The sequence below is a fragment of the Rhamphochromis longiceps genome, linkage group LG6 (genome assembly GCF_057381845.1).
Source record: "Rhamphochromis longiceps isolate RC_006_pf linkage group LG6, R_longiceps_female_GT1.1, whole genome shotgun sequence".
Lineage (NCBI taxonomy): Eukaryota > Metazoa > Chordata > Actinopteri > Cichliformes > Cichlidae > Rhamphochromis > Rhamphochromis longiceps.
Window position 1 is genome coordinate 6,033,683 of NC_140562.1, and position 27,992 is coordinate 6,061,674.

Below are 27,992 nucleotides of genomic sequence, written 5' to 3' on the forward strand. Positions count from 1 at the left end.
AAAAGTAATGTTCTCTTAACTAAAAATATGCAGTGCTGTTGTCGCATGTTGTCAATTTCTATACTATATATATATATATATATATATATATATATATATATATATATATATATATATATACTATATATATATAGTTCAGTCATAATGTTATGCCACATTTTTTATTTTTTAAACTTAAGTCGACACAACATTATAGCCCTTACTGGAGTGAACTCAAAAATCCTTTGTTGCTTTGCTTTTTTAACTTTATTCAAACTTTCTTCTACAGTGTTGTACAGTGTTGCTACAAAAGAATGGATCAGTGTTTAGGTTCGAGAGGTAGGCATTAAAGGTGTGAGATTACAAGGAAATCACTGGAGGCTTTGACAGTGTTTGTAACACTCACTATATTTTGCAATGCAGGAGCACAATAAACAACTTAAAAGACTACATTTACTGGGTAAAAATGAACGGTGATTCCAAACCAAATCAAATGTAAAAATTTTTTTAAATGCCACTACAAAGTAGGTATGGGTAGGATTTATACAAATAAAAACGTAATAACACAAGTTCTTTAAGTCTGTTCTCTCAAGTTCAAATTCGCTTCTTTACACTCAACTCCGGTCCAGTCAATACTTAGTCTGGCAACTTAGAAGAGGCCAGCATTGCGTTATTATCTTCTCCAAGATGCAGAGTATTCAGTATACCCAATGGTATTCGTCGTCAATGATGTGTAGGCTTCGTTTGCGTGGCCGGGGAGAGGGAGGTCTGGGCTTCTCTGCTTAGGGTGCTCCCGGAACCTAGCCCCGGATAAGGGGAAGAAGATGGATGGATGGATGGATGGATAAATAAAATTGAATTGACTTCAACATTTAATATGCTAACTGAGGTCTGCGTTTTTTTTTTAATGTAACTCTTGGGTTTTTGGAAGTTCCTTTGCTAATAGTAAATAATTTATACTTTATTTTTAATCAAAGATAAAATAAAAGTTAAATGAAAAATGAACTGAGTAATGAAAAGTATTCTTTCTGGATTTCGTGTGCATAGACATGATCCAGCTTTGACCTAGGTAGATTAGTGTATGTGTAATGCTGCAAGAATATGAAAGATAAGACAAGAGAAATGGTATTAAGTGTCGCAATTGTTGAACATAGAACAATACTTCAAATGTGATTTTGCTCATAGTTAATTGATGCTTAGTTGCTTAATCTAGATCAGAGAATAACCAGGTATAGATTTAACAGATATAACAAAAAAGAGAAATACAGTAATGACTCTAGGATAGGCCTCACACTGAGTCTGTGTGAAGACGGCCTTGGAAGGATGGGCGGGGTGATTGAGCGACACCAAAGAGCCACTAATCTAAAACAATGTATGACTTTTTAAATGTATGTATTTTAATAAAAGAAATTGTATTGAGCATATTGTGATCAACAAACTCAGTTTCAAAGACAAGTAAAAGAAAGTATTGTTATATAACTAGATTAAAAGGAGATTATGTAGAAATCGATTTTCATGTGAGAATGAACTGAGGATAGATCTAATTGAAGATAAATTGTATGAGCTTAATGAAACATGAAGTAAAATATAATATTATGTGACTAAATGTTCGGATAACAGAATTTTCTATGTTAAGAAAAACATAGAAAAGAAGAAAATGTGATTATGTGATTTTAAAATGTAAACTTTGTTTTAAATTATGCATGCGGAAAAGTCAGATAGTCAGATTATAAGGTGTGGCTGGAAATCAGGTGATTAGATGTGATTGGATGTCATCATAGGTGAGGTGTCAACTCAGAGGATGTGACATCCAGTTAGAAAGCAGGGAGAAAAGATGACCAGGTATAAAACTTTGTGCAGAAGAGATAAGTGGTTCTTCCCTTCATTTTCTGTAAAATGAGCATTTCAGACGATTGGACCTAATATGTTGACAGTTTGAAATGAAAGCCGAGCCCCAGAGGCAATCCCTGCCCAAACTGTGAACCTGCAAATTGGCTTTTTCTCTGCTCATTTTTTATAGAATCAAGAGGATTTGGATTTCTAAATAACAGAAAAGACAGAGATAAGTGTGATCCTCCTCACAAGATCTACTCAGAGTACGTTGATTAGATACAGGCAGAATAAATGCCATTGCCAGAGTATACAGTTTACATTTCATTTCTGTGTAAACGGCTCAAACAACTGCTCTGTAAAATATCTACATAATATCTATCAAACATGCCTTGCATCCTCAGAGTCACTAGCTGCAGCTATTGTAATTGGAAAAACATGGTTCTTGATCATAATGTCTGTGTTTAGACATTGTAACAATAACACAGCGCTGCCACTATGGTTTGCCAGAGAGCTTATTTGTGGAGTTTGAGTGTTCTCACTGGAACAGTGTGGACTTCTTCCGGGTATCCTCCCATAGGACATTCATGCTATGTAATTTAAAATTACCAGTTACTATGAACATTTAAGGCTGTCTGTCTGTTTGTGTTAGCCCAGCAATAAACTGGTGATCTGTTCTGCTGTGAAAGCTGAGATAACAGACTGGATAACAACCTAAATTAACAATATATAACATTCAGTATACTTTATTTCACATATATATTTTATATGATACAAAAATACTGATCGGTGTATTTTTATGAAAAATACAGAAATTGCAAGAAAGTTGAAAAATAACCTTTAATAAATTATATAATCAATATCTGACATAAGAATACTGCGACATAATTGATACAAAAACCCCTCAAATATTTTAAGAGAAATTACTTAGACAGTATCTTAGAAAAAGTGTCTTTCCTTCCAATGTTCATCTCAGATCAGTCTCCCATAAAAATATCTTTATATCAAAATCAGTGCATTTATCACCTTCAACTCATCAGTTTCCCATATCTTCATCCTAATCACTAAGGTTTCGCCACATTTTTTAGGGCCCACACACGTAGCTGCCCCCACATCTAATAGGGATACTTATGACCAGTAGATCTGAGGAGAATGGGTGATAAATAGTTTTTTTGTTTTTTAAGTTTAATATAATCTTGTTAATGTCCCATAGCATGGAGGTTAGTCTATCCTTCTCCAGTGGGATGGAACGCAGCGACATATTTCATCGCTGAAGAAGAAATCTGGTTCACACCTTCGCCTTCTTACTTCACAGGAAGGCCTGACGCAACTGCAATGAAAAAAAAAAAAAGACAGGACAGGATTAGCTTCAAAACCACTAACAGTCCAGTGTAGGTCAGGATATGTATTGTACAGTTTTAGTTAGCTGTTTACATACACTCATAGGCATATATCATGCCTATATATACAGATACATATATATATATCTATATATATATATATATAGATATATATATAGATATATGTATATATACACATATATACAACAGGGCTCGCAAAATCGCTAGCCCGACGTCCCGGGGCTAGCGATTTTTCCAGTCAGGCTACCAAAATCTATCTCTGCCCTGCCCGTCGGCCTATCATAGGAAGGAAAAATATATGTCAATGCTTTTGCATTCTTTCGGAAATGTAGCTGGGTAATTATGTCATTGGCATCGGTGAGCCACTGTCAATATGTGACATATTGAAATCGCGTTTGAATTTGCGCTTGTTTTTTGCTTTCACTTTGCAATCGCGCGAACTGTGTATAGAGAGCGACAGCACTGATCTGTGAGTGATGATAATTTGCGCACCAATTCCTCTGACATCGTCTTATCAATCGTTAGCTTACTATGCAAACATGACAAGTGAAATCTCCCGCAGCTTAAACATGTGAGAGGTTGATTGCGCAGAGAATCGCTGAGCATTATGTGAGTGCGTGTGTGTAAAAGCAGCAGCATATATATTTTAGTTCTGCTGAGCCAAATAAGACAGGTCAGGGTGAAGAAGTGACAGCCAAAGAAAAGCTTACCACAAAACGGAGAAGTTATGACAAATCAGACTATAAGGCAAAAAGAAAGTGCAGCTTTATGGTTTCATGGACAAAAGAATTTCTGTGGCTGCGATATGACAAGCTAAATAACCAGGGCTGCACATAAGTGGTCCACAGGTGCGCATTCGCTGTCAAAATAAAAAACGCGCACAAGATAAGAAGTTGCAACGCGTGTTTGCATACATAGGATTTTCTGGAGGAGGACAGACATTTGTTTAGAACTCTTAAAGATGTCGAAGAAGCTCCTTTAAGCAATTACTGTGATGTTCCTCCACCTCCAAAGAAATGTCAGGAGTCCGAACCACAAAAGAAGCGCGTATTCTCGGAAAAGTGGTTGCAGGAGGTGAGCTGGCTTCAAACAAATGATGAACGCACAGAGATTTGGTGCAGAATGTGCCCTGAAAATCCCACTCTAGCGGACAAAAACAGTGCTTTTTATATGGACGCAAACTCGCGTTGCAACTTCTTATCTGGTGCGCGTCTTTTATTTTGACAGCAAATGCGCACACGCGGACCACTTATGTGCACCCGTGTAAATAACATAATGTTCTGCCGAGTGTGTTGTTGGTTTTCCCCCGATTTCTCGATATTTCATTTTCTTATCGTTGCACAAAATTATACCGGTATTACCGTGAACTGTATGATATAGCCCAGCCCTACTGACTACGGATACTGACTACAGAATGGAGCAGTTGTCAGCCAGCTCCTCTACATGAATGACATCGAGCTGTATACCAAGAGTGAACATCGATTCAGTGATATAACCTACTAGGATCTACAGCAATAAAATTGGAATGTCGGACTGAAGAATTGTAGTCAGATGGTAACGAAGAGAGGGAACATAGTCTGAGGGGATTGCACTACCAGACTGAAGGATTGGAAACATCGAGGACAGCTACAAGTACCTGGGAATACCACAGGCAAATGGGAACCACAAAGAGGCTACTAAGAAAGCCACAACCACCAAGTACCTGCAGAGGGTTAGGCAAGTCCTGAGGAGTCAGTTGAATGGGAAGAAAAAGATCTGGGCAATCAACACCTGCGTCCTGCTGGTGATCAGGTACCCTGCTGGGATGATAGCCTGGCCGAAGGAGGAGATAGAAGCCACTGACATCAAGAGAAGGAAGTTCCTTACCACCCATGGAGAGTGTCACCCCATAAGAAATGGAAGGACTAGTGAGTCTCAGAACCACTGTTCAGGATGAGACAACAAACATCCATAATCCACAATCGGCTGTGTGCTTAGTAAATACCTCAGGCAGCAGAAACCTGAGAAATAAGAGAAGCAAGGAGAAGAACCATCATAGAAGGACAGGCCCTTGCACGGTATGTACCACCAGCTGATATAGGAAATAACTGACATCCAGAAATCCTACCAGTGGCTGAACAAAGCTGGACTGAAAGATAGCGCGTAGGGACTAACTATGGTAGAACAGGAACAAGCTCTGAGCACAAGATCCATCGACACTGGGATCCACCCAGCAGGGCGCAAGATGCTTGCAGGCAGGAAATACATGGAATGCCATAACCAAGTGGCTGGCATAACATCTGTGCCGAATACGGCCTGAAAGTCCCGAGGTCAAAATGGGAGACACCCCAACGGGTGGTTGAGAATGACCGTGCTAAGATCCTATGGGACTTCCAGATACAGATGGACAAAATGGTGATGGTTAACCAATCAGATGGGGAGATATGTGACACACATAGTGGGTAAAATTAAATAACTGTATGGCATGCTCAAAGTAACTAAATGAGCATGTCAACTTTTTTCTATTGACATGACATTTTTTCCTAATGTCAATAACAACCCATCCAATCCGCACATAACAAAATCAAACCATAGATGTCCATAAATTATGTGTAATAATTAGAAATGACATAGGGAAAAGGTACTGAACACACAAAGAAAGGGAGGTGCAAAAAAGCACAGAAAATCATGGCACCGGCTGAAATTTATTATCAGAACTAAAATCAGCTGGTTCTGTCTAATGGCCTCCAAATAATGGCCTATAAAAAGTGCCTCTTTACCAAGACACAAGAAACAGCTCATGATGGGTAAAATCAAGGCCATCTCTCAAGACCTTTTCAACCTTAGTTTTGCATACTGATGGCAATGTTTACACAAGAATTTCTCTTTCCATAAAACTATTAAAAGAGCCATAATTCAGAAGTGGTAAGAACATCATTTTACTATAAACCGGCAACAACCAGGTACTCACTGCAAGATTTCAGACAAAGGGTTTAAAAGGAATTATCAGAAGAGTTGTCCAAGAACTAAGGATCACTTGTGGTGAGCAACATAAAATCCTGGAATCAGCAGGTACAATTGTTTCAAAGAAAACAATAAGTAATATGCTAGTTGCTATGGCCTGTATGCACGCTCACTATGCAAGGCTCCATTGCTAAAGAACAAAAGGGATGTGGAAGGGGGTTTAAATTTAGCTGAACAACATTTAGATAGGCCTGTGAAATACTGGGAGAATACAGTCTGGTAGGATGTGACCAAAGCTAAACTCTTTGGATGCCATAATACTCACCATGTTTGGAGTTCACAATATACTGCATATCTACAAATATACTTGGGCTCATACAGTCCCAATCAAAAGTTTAAGACCACTTGAAAAATGGCAAAAAAAAATATCATATTTTGCATGGTTGCATCTTAACAGTGTTTTAAGTAGAGCTTCTACATGCAACAAGAAGAAATGGGAGTGAGACAAAACATTTTTAACAACCCCCCCAAAACAGAAATCAAAGTTCCAAACATGACCTCAGTAATGAGTAGCTCCACCGTTATTGTTGATCTCTTCAAAAATTTGTTGCAGCATGCTTGATGCAAGCGTTTCCATGAGGTGAGTGGGGACATTTCTCCAAGTGGTGAAGACAGTCGCGTGAAGGGCATTTACTGTCTGGAACTGTTGTCTATTTTTGCAAACTTCCATTGTCATCCATCCCCTAAGGTTCTCAATTGGATTTACATCAGGGGAACATGCAGAATGGTCCAAAGGAGTGATTATTCTCCTGGAAGAAGTCCCTTGTCCTGCAGGCATTGTGTACTGTAGCGTTGTCTTGTTTAAAAACCCAGTTGTTACCACACAGTCATGACGGATGCTCTCTGCAACATCTGCAACATCAGCAGCTGTTTGATGCTCCTGCACCTCCTGAAGCTCTATTGTTCCACTGAAAGAGAAAACACCTCCACTGTGGTGTGTGGAAAACATCTCAGGTGGGATCTGCATGTCATGCCAGTAACACTGGAAACCATCAGTACCATCAAGGTTACATTTTTTTCTCATCAGAGAATAAAACTTTCTTTCACCTTTCAGTGTCCCATCTTTGGTGCTCTCTTGCAAAGTCCAAACGGTCAGTTCAGTGGCACATTTTTGCACAGATTTGACATTTTAAAGGTATGTGGTCCTAAACTTTTGATCAGCTGTTAATCAGCCTGTTTCAGTTTAAGCGTTGTTTTCAATAAATTGCATGCTCAAAAAAATGTTTTGTCGCACTCCCATTTCTTCTTGTTGCAGGTTAAGATCCAACCATACGATTTTTTTTTTTGCCTTTTTTCAAGTGGTCTTAAACTTTTGATTGGGACTGTATATATCCCTGTACATATGTGTAATAAATGTTCTGTGTTCTGTGTCCCAGAAGCCTGCAAGTTCTCACTTCAGCCAACACGGCTTTAAGACAAACACTTTCCTGTATGTTAAAAAGGTCAAAGGTTACAAATAGTAGCCCAAACTACTCCCTTTAGAGTTACCAAATGATTTATAGCCAATGCCAGATTTACCAGAGCTTTCAACACAACAGAACAATGTGAATGTTTAAATTTCTTACTTTCCATCTTGATGCAATTAATCTTCTTTGAAATTATCTGGAGTTTTTTTTAGCCTAATAAGAAAAAAGTCAAATAACTGACTACTTAGCTATTTTGGAAATAAAAAAAATGTTCATTTCTCAGTCATAATTGGCAACAGAAAAAGAGCTTACATATCTTAAAATGATATGTCCTAGCTCATGTTTGGTTGACTATAACCTAAAACGTAGGCCTCATTGTCCAAACAGACAGACAAGCCTTGTAGCCAAGGAAGTTTAAGGAACAAACAATGATTTAATCCTTTATTATACATACTTTATCATTATAAATTCTGCAATCGCCCATGCTTTTTCAGCTGCACAGGGTCTCACGTGGTGAATGACAGAATATTTAGTTGCTGTTACTTAATACGACCAATAAAGCCCCTTTGAAATACACAGATGAGTTCAAATGGACAAGCATAATTTCTTTTAGACGCATGTTCATAGTTACATATGCATAATGATCAGATCCCAGACACTAGATTCCTACTGTTATGTTCTACTCATAAATCACACTCAGACAGGGTCACAGTGGGTTGAAAGTGGACCAGATGGAAGGATATGTGTGTATGTGTGCACGTTTCCTCCTGTGCCATAGAGGAAATGGTTAACTGACAGCTAGGAGAAGTCATTAGCACACTAGGGTCTTGTGTTACACACCGTTGTACTGCAACAAACCCCTACATACTGGTGTGGGATCAGTGCCTTACACAGTGCCACTAACATCCTGAAGGTTTGAGTGTGTGCATTTATGTGTAGCTGTAGAGATCTTTTCCATGAAAGTGAAAAAAATGAATTGCAAAGTACATCATTAGTTAAAAAATACTTGGTACATACAGTAAATTTGCTAAAATGTTTATACTAGCATGCTTCACCTACCAAGTCAGTAAGGTAAGGAGTGAGGAGTCACAAAACACTGACCAGAAAATAGAAAAGAAAGCTTTTATTATTGCATGTAGAGGGCTGGCCATACACTGTACAGCATACACTACATTGTTAAGTTTCTAAACACAAACTTAACAATGTAGACATAGAAGAGCCACCTCCACAGGACAAGACTCAGTCCATCTTCATCTAAAGGACAAAGGTCACTCTTTCGAGGATGCCAATATTCACATTTTGGACAGAGAGGACAGATGAGTTTGAAAGAGGAGTGAAAGAAGCCATTTACGTCCACTGTGAACGACCATCTTCTCACCACATTCCCAAACCAGAAACCGTGGATGGACAGATCGATCCGCACTGCAGTAAACGCCAGGACCGCCTCCTACAACGCGGGTCTCGCCACTGGCGATATGAGCGCCTACAAAGCGGCCTCATACGGCGCGCGGCGCGCGGTGAGAGATGCCAAACGCCGGTACCGGGAACGTGTGGAGTCCCACTTCCACCAGGGCGACACACGGAGTATGTGGCATGGACTACGCACCATTACGGACTACAAAGCCAGGGACACTGCGCTGATCAACGCGGACTCTGCATTCACCAACGAGCTGAATCAGTTCTACGCCCGTTTCGAGGTTAGCCAGGCAGCTAATGCTATCTACCGCCTGACTACCGAGGACAGTGACGTCATCAGCGAGAGACCGGTGACCAGCATCGCGGAGCATGACGTCCGAGCGGCACTGAGGAGAGTGAACACAAGGAAAGCGGCGGGGCCAGACGGCATCACCGGCCGTCTGCTGCGCTGCTGTGCTGACCAGCTAGCAGGTGTGTTCACTTACATCTTCAACGAGTCCCTGGCGAAGTCTGTGGTCCCCACATGCTTCAAGAGATCCACCATCATCCCTGTGCCCAAGAACAGCAAACCCTCATCCCTGAACGATTACCGGCCAGTTGCACTGACCTCGGTAGTAATGAAGGTGTTTGAGAGGCTGCTGAAGAACATCATCTCCTCCTCCATCCCAGACACCACAGATCCGCTGCAGTTCGCCTACAGATCCAACAGATCCACAGAGGATGCCATCGCCCACGTCCTACACACCACTCTCAGCCATGTGGACAAGAAACAGGGTAACTATGTGCGAATGCTGTTTGTTGACTACAGTTCAGCGTTTAACACAATAGTGCCCTGCAGACTGTTCACAAAGCTCAGGGATCTGGGACTTAACAGCCGTCTGTGTGCATGGGTGTTGGACTTCCTCACTGGCAGAACTCAGGTGGTGAGGGTGGGCAGGTGCTTCTCCAACAGCATCACCATCAACACAGGAGCACCTCAGGGATGTGTCCTCTCGCCACTGCTCTACTCCCTCTACACTTCAGACTGTGTGGCCACCCATGGCTCCAACACCATTGTGAAGTTTGCTGACGACACAGTGGTGTTGGGTGCCATCTCCAACAACGATGAGACGGCCTACATGGATGAAGTGAAGAATCTGGCATCGTGGTGCCAGGACAACCACCTCCAGCTGAACGTCAGCAAGACCAAGGAGCTGGTGGTGGACTTCAGAAGGGGTCAGCACAGAGACTACAAGCCCATTATCATCAATGGAGCTCCAGTGGAGAGGGTGCAGTCCTTCAAGTATCTTGGTGTCCACATCTCCTCAGACCTGACATGGGCTGCCCACATTCAGGTCCAGACCAAAAAGGCTAGGCAGCGCCTGTATCACCTACGACAACTGAGGAAGTTCAGGGTCTCTCCAAAGATCCTCAGGATTTTCTATACAGGCGCTGTGGAGAGCATCCTCACACAGAACATGACATCGTGGTTTGGGAACAGCTGTGTGAAGGACCAAAAAGCTCTCCAGAGAGTGATCCGTACAGCAGAACGCTGCTGCAGGATTGCTCTCCCCCCGTTTCAGGACACCTACACCAGGAGATGCCGGACTAGAGCAGCGCAGATACTGAAGGACCCGTCCCATCCTGGCAACAAACTGTTCCAACTTCTGCAATCTGGTAGAAGGCTCCGCATCTTCCGGGCAAGGACAGAGAGACTCCTATCCCCAAGCCATCCGTGCCCTAAACACACACACCCGCCCTCTCACATCATCTATAATTGACTGAGTCAGGACTCTTCCAGACACTAAACCAAGGCACAATGTACATTTCAATTCCTTTAATTTTAAAATAGGATCATGGCCAAGCTTGAAACCTGGATCCCCCGTAGCCGGTTACCAAGATTACGTGAAGTACCCTCAGAAGGTCTGCTAGATGATGTTAATGCAGCACTACGGGCAATACCTACAACCACGATTACCGACACTAACAAGCTGATCTACAATACGGCAGCAGTGATCAGTGAGATGCTTGGCTACAAGTTGAACAGCGACAAGGGGCAGTACCCTCCATGGAGAAGGAGGCTAGAGGGCAAGATCAAAGTAGCACGGAGGGAGGTTAGCCAACTAACGGAGTTGCAGAAAGGTAAGACAAATAAGGTGCCTAAGAAATACAGCAAGCTGTCCATACCTGAGGCCTTGGAAACTGCCAAGCAAAGACTCACAGCCTTGGCCAGCCGCTAGAGAGATAGAAGGCAGGAGAATAAACCAGCTGTTCTACACAGAACCAGCAAAGGTGTACTCTCAGTGGCAAGGGAACAATAAGAGAACAGCACCACCAAGGCTGGAGACGGAGCAATACTGGAAGAGCATATGGGAGAAGGATGCAACCCATAACGGCAATGCTCAGTGGCTAGAGGATCTGAGGGCAGACCACAGCGACCTCCCCGAACAGGGTCCAGTAACCATCACAGTGGCAGACATCCAAGAAAGGGTCTCCAGTATGAAGAGTTGGACAGCACCAGGGCCCGACATGGTTCACACCTACTGGCTGAAGAAGCTGACTGCACTCCACGAGCGTCTGGCAGCACAAATGAACCAGCTGCTAGTTAACGAGAGACACCCGGAATGGCTAACTGAAGGCCGGACGGTCCTGATCCCCAAGGACCCCAAGAAGGGACCGGTCCCCTCCAACTACCGACCAATAACCTGCCTCAGTACTACATGGAAGCTCCTGTCAGGCATCATATCAGCTAAGATGAACAGGCACATGGGTCAATACATGAGCGGGACACAGAAAGGAATTGGCAAGAATACCAGAGGCGCAAAACACCAGCTACTGGTAGACAGAACAATCAGCCGAGACTGCAAGACCAGACTGACCAACCTGTGCACTGCCTGGATTGATTACAAGAAGGCCTATGACTCAATGCCCCACAGCTGGATACTGGAATGCCTAGAATTGTACAAGATCAATGGGACCCTAAGAGCCTTCATCAGGAACTCAATGGGGATGTGGCGTACAACACTAGAGGCCAACTCCAAGCCCATAGCACAAGTCACCATCAAGTGCGGGATCTACCAAGGAGATGCTCTGTCCCCACTGCTGTTCTGCATAGGCCTGATCCCCCTCAGTGAGATCAAAGAGAGGGAAGGTAGTCAGAACTGAGGGGATTGAACTACCAGAAGGCAACATTGCAGACATAGAGGACAGTTACAAGTACTTGGGGATCCTGCAGGCGAATGGGAACCATGAAGAGGCCGCTAGAAAAGCTGCAACCACCAAGTACCTGCAGAGGGTCAGGCAAGTCCTGAGGAGTCAGCTGAATGGTAAGAACAAGATCCGGGCCATCAACACGTACGCCCTACCCGTGATCAGGTACCCTGCTGGGGTAATAGGCTGGCCAAAGGAGGAGATAGAAGCCACTGACATAAAGACAAGAAAGCTCCTTACCATGCATGGAGGGTTTCACCCCAAGTCCAGCACCCTGAGGCTGTACGCTAAGCGGAAGGAAGGGGGCCGGGGACTGGTGAGTGTCAGCACCACAGTCCAGGATGAGACAATGAACATCCAAGAATACATTGGGAAGATGGCCCCAACTGACCGAGTGCTCAGTGAATACCTCAGGCAGCAGAAACCCAAGAAAGAGGAGGGAGACGAGGAACCATCATGGAAGGACAGGCCCCTGCACGGTATGTACCACCGGCAGATAGAGGAGGTGGCTGATATCCAGAAATCCTACCAGTGGCTGGACAAAGCTGGACTGAAAGACAGCACAGAGGCACTAATCATGGCAGCACAAGAACAAGCTCTGAGCACAAGATCCATAGAGGCTGGGGTCTACCACACCAGGCAAGACCCCAGGTGCAGGCTGTGTAAAGATGCCCCAGAGACAATCCAGCACATAACAGCAGGGTGCAAGATGCTAGCAGGCAAGGCATACATGGAACGCCATAACCAAGTGGCCGGCATAGTGTACAGGAACATCTGTGCCGAGTATAACCTGGAAGTCCCGAGGTCAAAATGGGAGATGCCCCCAAGGGTGGTGGAGAATGACCGAGCTAAGATCCTGTGGGACTTCCAGATACAGACGGACAAAATGGTGGTGGCTAACCAACCGGACATAGTGGTGGTAGACAAACAGAAGAAGACGGCCGTAGTGATCGATGTAGTGGTTCCGAATGACAGCAACATCAGGAAGAAGGAACACGAGAAGCTGGAGAAATACCAAGGGCTCAGAGAAGAGCTCGAGAGGATGTGGAGGGTGAAGGTAACGGTGGTCCCCATGGTAATCGGAGCACTAGGTGCGGTGACTCCCAAGCTAGGCGAGTGGCTCCAGCAGATCCCGGGAACAACATCGGAGATCTCTGTCCAGAAGAGCGCAGTCCTGGGAACAGCTAAGATACTGCGCAGGACCCTCAAGCTCCCAGGCCTCTGGTAGAGGACCCGAGCTTGAAGGATAAACCGCCCGCAGGGGCGTGCTGGGTGTTTTTTTTTTTTTTATATATATATATATATATATATATAATGTTTTTCCTCTACACCCCCCCCCCCCCCCCCCCCCAATTTTTTTGCACATGTCGAGGAGCGTGTCAGGCTACATTTCACTGTGTGTTATACTTGTATAACTATGCATGTGACAAATAAAGAACCTTGACCTTGACCTTTGGTGGTTTACAACACCAGCTTTCTGCCATCTATCCAGTTTTGAGATCCTTCCCAGATGCCTTAACGCCCACTCACATCCTGGGCCATCTGACCTCAGGAAATCACATGATAGGGTGGGGCTAGGTTTCACAATGAGCTCACCTGAAACCTTGGCTGACTGTGACCTACACCCGTTTTCACACCTTGGCTCATGTGATTAGGTAGAGGATCATTAGGGGGTCCTTTTGTCCCTCTCAGGGGGATTATCCCACAGGGCTTAAATCTGGGACTCCCCATCATTTGACCCTAGAACTGAAGAAGCTTCTCGGATGAGAGGTGAAACGTCTTCAAGCAACTTAAAGAAGTCCAGACGGTTTTCTTTCCAAGCTCCTCAGACAACAGGGTAACACAGCTGGGCCTAATCTGACATAACAAGACAGGGAAGAAGCAATACACTAACACAGGACACAGCTCTATCAAAATAAAACAGGAAACATGAGACAGAGGGTAAGACGCAAACTTTACACTGTGATCAGTGAAGAACAGACATGAGAACACAACTAACTTGACATGACACATGGAACACAGGGGAGGCACAGTAACAAAACTAACAAATATAACCGGGGCATAACTAAGGAACCTCGAAATACAAATGACCGTACCAAAAATGATACCAAATCAAAGATAATTCAAAATCAGAAACTGTCATAAACACTGGGTCCCCAGACTCAGGACCATGACACAGCCACTATAAAACTTATGATTTTATAAAATATGATGCAATGCTGTCGATTAAATCAAGTATTAAGTGCTTAAAATAAACTCAATCTAAACATCTGCAACAGTAATATTAATCCATATAACACTGATGGTAACACCTTGCTGCAAAATAATAAAGATAGAAAATAAGTACTTTTACTTTTGATCATTTATGGAAAATAAATTTATTGTAGCCATTATCTAACTCTCTGTGAATAGTACTCATGGTCATTGATCAATGGTCATATTAATAATAATGAAAGTGAGCTTGAAACTCATTGTTAGCTAGTGATCTGATCCTAGTTTTAGTCATTGTGCATCTGGACCATGTATAAATCCAGGCATTTTTCCTACTGAAAATGCAAATGATTTTTTGTGATTTGGCACTATATAAATAAAACTGAATCAAATTGAACTGAAAACACTGCATCCAGAACAACAAAAACAACTTTCTAGGAAACCCTTCCCTAGTTTATTGACCATGAATCAAAACTAATAAACTGATGTTTTCTTTGAAGTTATTTTGGTCCCTGTTGGTTTCTTCTTCAGTGTGCATCACCCGTCCCTGAAGCAATAAATCATTCCAACTTATACTGCTACCTCAAGCCTCGACCATAGGTACAATATCCTATTTTTGGACATCTGTGTTTGGTTTATGCCTCATGTAAAAGAGCTTTCTGTCATACTGTTAGGTTGTCTGAACATAAATCTTGTCCAAATGTATATAAAGTCTCTGAATGTTGATCTAGGAAAACCTGTAGGCTTATATTAACTTTACAAACCTTTCCAAAATGATCTATTTTCTATCTATTTTTGAATATTTTGCATCTGGTGATCTCTTTTAGTCAAATCTGTCATGATCCTGGGTCTTTTGACCCAGCATTTTGAGTTTTAGTTTATGTTTAAGCCCTTCAGGTTTTCTAAGTTCATTTTTCATCATGCCTAGGTTGTTATAGTTCTTTGTTATTAGATTCCCCTTGTGTCTTCCACCCATGTTAAGTCTCCCTTGCCCTTCATGTGTTTCATGTCTGTGTCTTACGTTGTCTAGTTCAGGTTGTCATGTCAGCGTCTTATGTTTCCTGTTTTATTTTGAAGAGGTCTGGTGTTCCTGTGTTCCACTGTGACGTCGTTATGTTCATGTGTGTCAGCCATGTGTTCCCACTTCTCTCATTAGCCTCCTGTGTGTATTTAGTCTGTGCGTTCTCATTCAGTCTTTGTCGGATCGTCTGTGTTGTTCCCATGCCAAGTCCTGCGTTCAGGTTTTCATATATATATGCCCGCCCAGCAGTCCTCCCTGTGTTCCAGAGGCTCAGGAGAGTTCAGTCCACAACCATCATCTCCACCATTACTACTGCATGCATTTCAGTCTATAGCTCAGTCATTAGCTCTGTTAGCAGCCCAGTCCATAGTTCATTTTCCTGTGTTTCCGTTAGCTCAGCCATCTCCCCAGTGTTCAGCTCCGTCATTTGTTCCACCACCCGCTCAGCCTTCTGTTCAGCCAGTGGTCTCTGCCCCTACTGGTCCTGCATCTGCGTCAGCTGGAGGGCCCGAGGAGCCTGTCTAGCCACCTGCAAGGCCCGAGGAGCCCGTCCAGCTACCTGCCACGCCACCTGCGGCTCCGTCGCCTGGTCCAGCTTCTGCACCGCCTGGTCCAGCTTCTGCACCTCGGAATCGCCAACCACTTTCCGGGCCACCAGCTGGACGTCGCTGCCGTCCGCACGGTCGGCTGCCAGAACTGTTTCCACACCGCTGCCATCCGCACGGTCGGCTGCCAGAACTGTTTAGACTCTGGTGCTGCTGTTCTCCGGGTTGGCCCACTGAACTGAGCTTTGGACTGTCCCCTGTGCTTCTGGTGGACATTTTGTTTTGGACTTTGTTTGGACTTTAGTCTGTGCGTTCTCATTCAGTCTTTGTCGGGTCGTCTGTGTTGTTCCCATGCCAAGTCCTGCGTTCAGGTTTTCATATATATATGCTCATCATCATTGCCATGTTTAGAGTTTTGTTTGTTTTTCTGTTTGCCAGGGTTTTTCATAGTTCGTGCTTCCTTTCTAGTTTACCCAGTTTAGGTTATTGCTTAGTTTGCATTGTTTTTGCCCTTTTATTTTGTACTGTTCTGTCTGCCTTAATAAACAGCTAATCATCAGTTAAGTTTGAGTTTTAGAATGTCTGTACCTGGGTCCACTCTTCACACTCCACGCAGTTTGCCTCGGCAAACTGTGACAAAATCTATGCGTCTAAAACTTTAAAAGACGTTGATTTAACGTGGCTGATAACAGTCTTTGGTGTATCTAATCGGTTATGTATAAGCTTAGATTTAATATTCACGCTGTTGATTGAAGACAAGGTTCTATCTATTCCAATCCCATTATTCTTGCCAACAATGTTATTTTAAATGAGTAAACGGCAGATGGAAGGTAGTGAACTTCTGACATCTTTCCTTACCTGCATGTGGCTTGGTGGAACCTCCTTCCTTTCAGGAAGCACTTATTTGGCGACTCATTGCATTCACAGGAGCACTTTGTCTTGTTGAGAGGCTGATGTCTTGGGCATGTCTTGCTGCATGTGCACTGACAGGTCTCCTTGTTGAATACATGGCAGGATAGGCTAGGTGGCAAGTTGCAAACACACTGGCAGGTATTGCGATTCAAGTGATGGTTAGGACCACAGTCTTGAGTTTGGTGGCACACACACTGACAACTTTCCACGTCCAGTTTCTTATTGGGGCCACATAAATCTGCTGAGAATATGTCTGTAGAGTTGGAAGAAAGAGAGACACTGATGAAGTTGGTTACTTAAACTTAGCATGAACTACATAGATCAGCACAAACTGATGGCCAAACATTCTACTTCAGGATTTTCTGGTACAGAGCAGAATTACTTTCTCACACAGATCCAGGTAGAATAGAATAGATTGAATAGAATTTTTTTTCCATTAATAGATTTCCATTAAATACACTGCAGGGTCCTGGCCTGACGAGGTAGCTCTTCTGTGTTGTGCCATCCGCTTCGCCAGAGGTTGTTTGGTTTCCCCGCTGTATAAATCCTGGCAATCCTCCTGGCAATTAACAGTGTACACTATATTACTCTGTTTGTGTCGGGGGACCCGATCCTTGGGGTGGACCAATTTTTGGCGCAGCGTGCTTTGGGGTTTAAAAGCCACAGAGACCTGGTGTTTAGAAAAAATGCGTCTCAACTGTTCCGATACTCCTGACACATACGGGATCACTACAGATTTTCTCTTAGGCAACGGTTGTCCATTTTTACAAGAAAAGGGAAAAGCCATCTCTGAATCGAGGAGGGGGCTTAAGGGTACATCTTTCTAGTGATGGGATTTCCGGCTCTTTTTAGAGAACCAGCTCTTTCGGCTCCGAACCGGCTCTTGAGGTTGTTTTGTTGCTTTAATTAATTTATTATTAACAATAATATAAAAATATGGAAAAGGAATTACTGATGTAAAAAAAAGTGGTTTTATTTATATATGCTTAAATATAAATATATGCAGTGGCCCGTAGAGACAAAGCACGTACAAACTCCAAAACACATTTCTAGCGTTAACTGAACTTCCAAAACAGAGCTACTATACAATTGAAAGCATATGTATATTGTTTGTGTATTTATACACAAGCACTCATATATATATTCAAATGATTTTAAAAAAAAATGTTAATTTACCTGTTACTACCACACACCAAATCCGGTCGTTGGTAGGTCCTGGCTTGTGTAGCCACTAGGTAACAAAAGCTCAACACTGCGCTCTAGCATCCTGGAGCACTTCTGTTGTCTTTTGTACATGTTTTGGAGTTTTTACGTGTTTTGACTCTAGGGTACCGTAAATATACTTTTATTTATTCACTCCACATAAAATGTAATAAAGAAATCATATAATACAAAAACCAACTATTCACATTTCAGCTTTTAAATATTTAAATTTTCAGCTTTTTCCTTTTACAAATTTAAAGTGAAACAACACAAAACACTGCAAACCACAACACAATTAAATAGAAATTACAATATGAAAACAAAAAGAAGATGCACATTCTCTGTCATATGGGCCTGCATGAATAAACTTTCTGAATCCTTTATCATCTGCAACTGAAAATAGTTGTGGATGATTACTATACCTTTATAATGTGACGTTGTTGTCCCTGGCTCTCTTTCTCTCTCTCTCTCCCTCCCGCTCTGTTCCTGTGCTACTGCCAGTGTAACTACTGCCCCTCCCCCCTTTTCCCACCGACACATCACTATTCCTCACCCATACAAATCATTGAATTCAGATGTTCTAATCACTTACATGGCCACAGGTGCATAAAATCAAGCACCTAGGCATGTAGACTGCTTCTACAAACATCTTTGAAAGAATGGATCGCTCTCAGGAGCTCAGTGAATTCATGAGTTGTTTCGTGATAAGATGCCACCAGCAACATAAGTCCAGTCGTAAAACTTCTTTGCTACAAAACATTTCAGTCAATTGTTAGTGGTATTATAGCAAAGTGGAAGCAACTGCCAACAACAGCAACTCAGCCATGATGTGATAGGTTCGTTAAAATCACAGAGCGGGATGCTAAGGTGCTGGCCAATTTTCTTACACCAAATCATAACAGACCTCCAAACTTCATATGGCCTTCAAATTAGTTATAGAACAGTGCACTGAAAACTTCATGGAATGGGTTTCCATGGCCATGAAGCTGCATCTAACTCTTACCCAATGCAATGCAAAGCATCGGCTGCATGGCATGAAGCATGGCGACACCGTACTCTAGAGCAGTGTAGTGATGGATCACGCTTCCTTGTCTGGTTATCCAATGGATGAGTCTGGGTGTGGTAGTTGTTAGGTTTAATGTATGTGTTGTAGGTTTCCATTTAAAAAGCTAGAATGCTTCTGTTTGCTCTCTATGTAACCCACGCATATGAGTACGTGGATTATTATACCTTTCTAATGTGACGTTGTTGTCCCTGGCTCTCTTTCTCTCTCTCCCTCCCGCTCTGTTCCTGTGCTACTGCGAGTTTAACTACCGCCCCTCCCCCCTCTTCCCAGCGCAAAGCACAAGGCTCGCATGCAGAGTGAAGCGGAAAAAAAGTGCGAGAGGGAGGGTGAGAGAAAGAAAGAAAAAAAAACAACAACCCACGGCTCGCAATGAGGAGCTGGCTTGCGTCGTTCACGTCAAAGGTCCCGCTCTAAGAGCCATTCCGTTCGCGACCAACACATCACTACATCTTTCGCCATCTTACAATGCTGTGATTGCAGCCATTCTCCAACTCTCTGTGAATGGTACTCATGGCCATTGATCAGTGGTCTTTGATCAATGGTCATGAGAATTTGCATAATGATGAAGGAACTGACTTCCCAGCCCATTGTTCCTTCAGTGGTGCTAGTTTCAGTCATAATGCAAATGCACTGTTTACAAGGTTGGATGAAACCTGCAGTCAGCTGAGACTGAAGAAGTCACTTGGATGAGTGACGAAACGTTTCTCCCACTGAAAACGCTACGTTCAGATGAACAGAATCAACTTTTGGAGATTTACTTACCTGGATGATTGAGCATGCATCAAATAATAAATTGTGTTTAATGATGACTTAAATGTGATATATATGCAAAAAAAAAAAAAAGAAGAAAGAAGACAAAAACTATCAAATCAGAAATGGGACAGAAGCTTTTACATCACATGGGACAACACAGTGAAGAGCAACTACCTGAACTGTGCTCCCATCGAGGTCGATTATTTTGTTAATAGTATTACATGTCATTGCGTATGACTCTGAATACTGTGACACCTCTTAAAAAAATCAAAAGTACTTGACTCTCTAGTATAACTCTCAAACATGCCCCTTAAAGCAGATGAACTATAAGCTAGAGAGGAAAGGGTGTCTCACTAATTTAGAAAATCTTCATTTAACCTGGAAAATGAGTTTGCTACTCCACAAGAAAAAAAGCTGCAGTAATTAAACCATTGCTTAAAAACCATCTAAGCTAATTATAGGTCAACATATAGACTCTAAAACAGCTAACTCATTATCTGCAGAAAAGTGGTTAATTTGCAGTTTCAGTAAGGTTTCAGTACTCATCACAGTACAGAGACAGCATTAGTGAAAGTTACAAATGATCTGTTTATGGCCTCTATGAACTCATCTCTGTGCTTCACCTGACCTCAGTGCAGTGTTCTATACTGCTGACCATAATATTTTATTACAAAGATTAGAGCATACACTAGGAATTAAAGGTACTGAGCTGCAGTGGTTTGAATCACATCTATCCTAATAGACTCCAATTTGTTCATGTAAATGATGAGTCCTCCTCACAGACTGAAGTTAATTATTTAACAAATTTAACATTCTGCTCCTCACATACAAGGTCTTAAAACAATCAGGCCCTTAACCTTGTACCATACCATCCTATTAGAGCACTTTACTATACAGTATAAAGCACCTTGAGATGACTGTTGTTGTGATTTAGCACCAGAGATGGGCAGTAATGCGTTACTGTAATCTGATTACTTTTTTCAAGTAACTCGTAAAGTAAGGGATTACTATTGCAAAAACGGTAATTAGATTACCGTTACTTTCCCGTAGGAACGCTGCGTTACTGCGTTACTAAAACCGTGATTTTTTTGCAAGAATGTCTCATGACAGTGACGTAAGCGAGTGCGACGTTGGTGACAACAGCTGTGTGCAGATCAACAATGGATCACATATCGATTTTGGGAGAGAGTATGAGCGTGCAGCGTTTAAAGCGCGGAAGTACTGACCTTACTTTGAGTTTGATTCCATAAAAAGTGACAAAAAATATTAGCGTCTGCTGTGCGTGGGAAGAAAACTTCTTTTTACAGCGAAAAAAAGCCCTAAACAAGAACAAAGTGCGCAACGACGTAATGGGAAATGCGGATTCTTCAACTGACCGCTGCGCACACCTGCACCAGGGCAAACCACTCTGCACACATACATAAAAAAAGACATCCTCATTATTATGAGTGAATAGTGTTATCATGTAAGGTTACTCTGAATTTCCTCTAATAGTTTTATCTAATCTAATTGAATCTCTCTACTCTAACCTTAAATACCAACAATAATATTTCACAGCCCAAAGGCTTCATTATAGTCATTAGATTTCTAAACAAGGCTACAATACAGTCAACTCACAATAACTTACATGACATGAAAGAGGTTGTATAGGAATTTTGGTGTTGTAGTTTACCTGCACTATAAAGCCTAGCTTTCTGCCATGAACCTGGCTGCAGATGAAAATGAAACTTGTCTTTTCGATTCTAGAACTTTGCAACTGGTCTCATAGAAACTGCTAATTTGTCCTTTTTTCAGTTTATTGACTTTGTTGAATTTTTTGGTCTCAGTTGAATTTGCTTGTGTTGTTGTACATGTAGTGTTTTGTCAGTGACACCACTTTTGTAATTTTGCTCCGTACCCTGTGTCCAATTATTATGTGATTAAAATACATGCTTTCAATAGGTATTTTCAAAAGTACTGCATGAACTGTTTAGATATTACAGCTGTATTTACATATTGTTCCCATTTTTAAAGGTTCAACAGTCACTGCACAACATATTGTTCAATGTAAGGATTGTTATTGATGCTTGGATGAAAATCTATTTCACTTATTGTTTGGCTGAAGTCTACAACCCTGTGCCATCACAAATGCAGTATCTCCTCCATTGAGACACTGCCAGGCCTTTGCAGTCTGCCATAGTGTCAAGTACTACCCAGTGGGGTCCAAACCCTTTTCTAGGTCTCCGCAAAATAAACTGGACAAGCTGAGAGCCAGGATTACAACACAATGAGAAATAAGAGAGCTCTAATTTTCACTGAGACCTGGCTTTCAGAAAAAGTTCCAAGACTGCCGTTCAGATACAAATTCACTCCGTAACTTAAGTACATGCCACACAGAAACAACTATTGTCACGGCTGTGGCAGCAGTCGTGTGGTGTAGTGAAGGAAGGACCCAAACTGCTGGCACTGGCTGTGATGCGAGTAAGCTTTATTGCAGAAGGTGAACACAACAAAAGCAAGGGCAAAACTAAAACATAACCTAAACTGGGAACAGCTAAAGAACAAACCTAAAATCATACAAACACGGGATGAAGAGCAGAAATGGCACAGAGGATGTTGGGCAGAGAGACACAGAAATTACACTAGGCTACACAGACGACTTGGCTGAGGTGTCCTGTGGGAGCAACACCAGAGCTGGTGATACCACAAAGTAAACAAACTGATCAGGAAGACTTTATTGTTGGCTGCAAACTGGAAACCTTTGGAGATGTTTCCAAAGGTTCTGGCTCTGTTTCCTCAAGGACAGATTCTTTTAGATCATGTTCAATAGTTTTTTACAATATATTTATCATATCTTCATCATATATATATCGTACATATATCATATATATATGTTATATATCATATAACACTTTTGTTATTGTGATGAAAGAATTTCCCAAATATTTGATAAATGAATTATTTTCTATCTCATCTTAAAGTCCTGGCAGAGTATCTCAACGGGGGAGATACGCATTTATGATAGCACAGGGTTGTAGACTTCAGTCAAACAATGAATGAAAAAGATTTTCATCCAAGAATCGTGGCTCAGGGGGTTGGGAAGCGTATCTGTAACCGGAAGGTCGCCGGTTCGATCCCTGGGCTTTCTGTCCTGGTCGTTGTGTCCTTGGGCAAGACACTTTACTCTACTGGTGTTGGCCAGAGGGGCCGATGGCGCAATATGGCAGCCTCGCCTCTGTCAGTCTGTCCCAGGGCAGCTGTGGCTACAACTGTAGCTGCCTCCACCAGTGTATGAATGCGAGAGTGAATGAATAGTGGCATTGTAAAGTGCTTTGGGTGCCTTGAAAAGCGCTATATAAATCCATTATTATTATTAAAAACCTTTAAAATGGGAACAATGTGTAAATAACTGTAATTCCTAAACAGTTCATGCTGTACTTTTGAAAATACCCTTAAGCCACTGTGGGCATGTAGCTCTTGTAGCCTTTTGAAAAAGGCTACATCAAGGCTAACAAGGCTTTATCTATCCATGATGCCAGATGACTCACAACAATTAGTTTTACTGTAGGTACATGTTAAAGACATAATGATAGGTTTGTAGCTTGAACCTATTCGCTGGAACGTTGAAGGCAATATAATTACACATCAAAAGAGGGTAGTCTCACCCTAGATAACACGGTGAGGAAGTCCAGCAGTTAAAGCACTTAGACTAGAACAGACGTAGCTACGTTAATCCTACCATAAAACAATAAGACAAGGTACGACCTCTCTCGTGCTCCCAGAGTGCTCTCTAATACACACAAAGTTTGCAGACTATCACTACACAATTGATTATACACCTCTAAGCATATATGGTTAAATATTTCTAAGCATAAATGACAATCAACAATACAAAACCTAACACATAAATTCTAAATTCAGATAAAAATTAGGTTATTGTACTTGGTACTAAACATTTTAAAAACATGGTATCTAACTAGATTCTTACTCTGGATGGCATTACGGTCTTTTTTGACCAGCATATGTCCTTCAATGTACACAACAAATATGCATATCTCTAAAATTAGAAACATTTTCTTCAGAGCCATAATGAAAAACTAGTTTATGCATTTATTACTTCTAGGCTGGACTGTTGAACAGTAGCTGATTTAATTAGAGTACTTTAATTTCACATGAATTCGGTGATGAGGTTTGATTTTAAGTAGTGCAACTACATGCAAAATTAAGAACCCCACAGTACCATTAACACTGCTTAGTACTGCAGATTTAACTTTGTGGAAGCAGATGATAATCTTATGCCTACTGCATGCCTGTCACCAGCTATAATTGTTGTTTTTCTTACTCTCTCTTTTTTTTTTTTTTTCAAAATTGCTTGGGTAAAATAACCAACTGTAACTTTGCAGTATTTTCTTAAAAAATGAAAAAAAAAAGATACACTCACCAGTGTGCTGCTGGGAGGGCTTTGTAGGGAACACTAGTGGAGGAAGAGGATTGACATGCATACTGGCAGTGATACTGATGCACCTACATTGCCTGTTGCTCCAGGTTTGACCAAGAGGACACGTCCTGTTGGCTAATGGACACCTTCAATAGACGGAGACAAAAAAGATTGATAGTACTTAGTTAATCCACATGTTCTGACATTTTGTTTCCTTTTTTCTGTGTTAGGCAATATAGATGTGCTCACTGGTTCACTCAGAATGCAGCAAAATGCAGCATCAAAAGAAAAGCCCATCACACAAACCATTGTGCAAGGTCTTTCTGCACCTTTGTGCTAGCAATATGCAAGAAAATCCTGAATTTAATTTTCTTGAATATATTAAATGACTTAATTCAACCTTATGTATTTTATATGATCATCAGTGATGAGCAGTCCTAAAACATTTTTAATGAGAGTGCCTTTGTTTATTTGTTCTCCCAAGTCTGGGTAATTGGTCAAGAGGAAAATAATAATTTGGACACGCATTATGTGTATATATGGACAGAGAAGAGACAGATTATGATGGAAACGTCATGGATTTAATTATTATAACAAATACATTCCTCCTAATAGATGGTTTATGCTTTTTCAGTGCTGGGGAAAAGTATTTGTATATTTATCACTCTAATAAATGTGTAAGATCACCAAAAACATCTTACTATTAGATTGAGATAACCCAAGTAAATATGAAATACAGTTTGTAAATGATGAAATACACCTTGACTTGGTCCCTAATGCTCAATGTAGCTCCTCTGTTGTAATTCCACCCCCTTCTCACTTCCTCTCTGTTTTTCAACTTCTGTCTTTAATTGATATGCTGATCTCATCCACAAATCAAAGCCTTCTACCTGCCAGTTTGATCCTATCCCCACTGTCCTTGTCAAAGCCTGTTTACCCTCTCTCCTTCCCCTCATATCTGCTATTATTCACTCTTCACTCACCACTGGAACTGTTCCTGCTTCTTTCAAAGTTGCCGCCATTACCCCAATCCTGAAAAAAACAGGTCTAGATCCCAACAACTTTAACAATTTTTGTCCTATCTCCAATCTACCATTCCTCTCAAAATTCTTGAAAAAATAGTTGCTTCACAAGTCCATCTACACCTAACTGATAATAACCTTTACAAACAGTTCCAGTCTGGTTTCCGTCCTCTGCATAGCACCGAAACTGCTCTTATAAAAATAACAAATGATCTTCTTATGGCAGCTGATTCTGGTCTCCTCTCCATCCTTATTCTCCTTGATCTGAGTGAAGCCTTTGACACCATCTGTCATCCCATTCTTCTTAGCAGATTAGCTTCTATTGGTCTCTGTCATACTTCATTAGCCTGCTTTAAATCATACTTGTCTGACCGCACTCAGTTCATTCAATTAAAATCCTTCACTTCTCAGCCTTCTCCTCTATTTACTAGGGTGCCCCAGGGATCTGTCCTCGGGCCCCTCCTTTTCATCCTTTACCTTCTTCCACTCGGACACATTTTTCATAAGTATAACATTCAGTTCCACTGCTATGCCGATGACACCCAGATTTACCTCTCTAAGTTTCGCATCCATTTTAAAATAATCCTTTATACATTTAAGGCTATTCATTCTCTCTCTCCACCATACCTCTCTGATTTAGTACAGATGAACTTCACATCTGTGAAGTTCATCTGTACTAAAGAAGAGAAGATGAAGATGTGAGGCACCGGCCTCACATCTTCATCTTCTCTTTCTCTATCTGTTCCTTCCGCTCATCTGATTACAATGGGGAGCAGGGCTTTTAGTTGCTCTGCCCCTCGACTTTGGAATTCCTTACCCCCTGACCTCAGAAATATTAGTTCATTCCCTCTTTTTAAGTCCACCCTCAAAACTCATCTGTTTTAAATTGCTTATGTTTAAACCTCTGTATGCTCTTAACTTTTATCTGTTATTCTTATTATTGTGTATATTTCCAGTTTTTGTGTTTTTATTTGTTGTACAGTGTCCTTGGGTGCTTTGAAAGGTGCTATTTTTAAATAAAATGTATTATTATTATTATTATTATTATTATTATTGTTGTTGTTGTTGTTGTTGTTGTTGTTGTTGTTGTCGTTGTTGTGTGGATGCTTTAAGGCATCCACACTATTGAGTTCCTGTTTCTCTTTATTCTTTATCCTTTATTGTTCAAGTTGCTGCTTTCTTTGCCGCTTAACTACTCCCTCAGTTTTCAGCCGTTTTTCACCGTTCAAACTCTCAACTGTTCTGCTCTTTCTGCTAATGCTTGCTATGACTTTTGGTACTTATTACTATTATACTTTTTTAACTTTTTAACTTCCAAAATTCTGCTAAAACTTGCTTGATTTTGAAACTTAACTACATCCTCATACTTTCACGTAGAAACGCCATTCAAACTTTAAAACGTTCTCAAATTATTGGGCTATCCATGTACGATTCAGCTTTTTCATATCTGTTACCGTTTTAATTTAATGCCTCTTCAAGTTTTCAGTTGCAGCTTTGTGATTTTTCAGAAAATACATGCGTCGTTATGGTTGCTATGCAATTAACTTAGAGTGGACACTTGAGCTTTTTGAATTTTCTCTTCATGTCCGAACAACTTCTTGCTACTCGCTCAATTTCTACTCAAACCCCACAAATTATACATCAAAACGTAGGTATTTTTGCTGGCTTTCAGAAAATGTCACTATCATTGTTGTGGGAGTTACAGGTTTTTGCAAATCTCCTCAGAGCAACACAAAGTCTGAATACTCTCCATAGACAGTCAATGGAGAGCTTGTTCAAAATCAGCGCTGGAATTCTCTAATGAGACGCATTTTCAAATCGTCATATCTCCTTAATGAAGCAAAGTTAAGACATGAAGCTTGTCTTGTGCCAATATATCTTCAGACACTCCTGAAGACACTCACAATTCAAGAATTTTTCATTAACCTTTTATCATTTGGCCATGAACTCTCTCTGTGCCTGTGTGTGTGTGTAAAGGGCTGCACCAGGTGCAGCTGTTTAGGGGGGTAACAGGCAGCCTCTCTGATCAGTGGATTCAAATTGAGCAGCTCCAGGCTGTTTGACTGACCTGGAAACGTAGGTTGTGTCCAAATTCATGGGCTGCATCCTCCTGAGGACCCGGCCTTCGCGGTCTATGTGGGCCGGGTCCTCAGAAGGTCGGGTAGGCCGGAAGTAAATGGCTGGCGAAATTGGACGGTCTAGCCTTCTGATTAGCGTCACCGCTGTCTCGGCGGAGTTTAATAAACTCGGTCGTCTGCTCCTTGCTATCTAAAATATAACAGGACACTGGCGTAAATTCTCGACCGTCTCATACTTCTGTTTAATCAGTTTTCTGTTTGACGTTTAGTCAGCTGTGTAAAAACCAAGGAGGAACCCACCTAAAGTTTTATTTTATCTAATCTAATCTAATAACTTTAATCGCAGCCAAACCGATTTACTCACAAACAAACAAAACACTGAAAAAAGCCCAACAATAAATTTTTTAGGTTGTCTAAGTGACTTATATATTACGTTTAACCCGAGTAGCGAAAGTCTGCAGTGATCTGAAAATGATGTGCTGGGAGTTGTGCCGTTCTCGGCGGCTTCAGTGACTCTCGGGCTCCCGGCTAGCTATCGAGCTGGTGGGTAGCAGACATCTCCGAAAACGTCGAAGCACTT

The 27,992-nt window shown here is 41.6% G+C and overlaps 1 protein-coding gene across 2 annotated transcripts in view; it reads right to left on the bottom strand.

Moving 5' to 3' along the window:
* Nucleotides 1-240: 240 nt before the first annotated feature.
* Nucleotides 241-27,992, bottom strand: part of vegfc (vascular endothelial growth factor c) — a 107,392-nt gene continuing 79,640 nt past the window's right edge. Inside the window, exons 5-7 of one of the 2 annotated variants that reach the window (XM_085409017.1) lie at nt 24,403-24,458; nt 16,820-17,126; nt 241-3,139 (exon numbers count right to left, since the gene is read on the bottom strand). In XM_085409017.1, the coding sequence (XP_085265143.1) occupies nt 3,031-3,139; nt 16,820-17,126; nt 24,403-24,458 (472 nt within the window). In that variant the 3' untranslated portion in view covers nt 241-3,030. Of the gene's footprint in view, nt 3,140-16,819; nt 17,127-24,315; nt 24,459-27,992 lie in introns of both variants that reach the window. The other variant, XM_085409016.1, reaches the window with a different exon arrangement.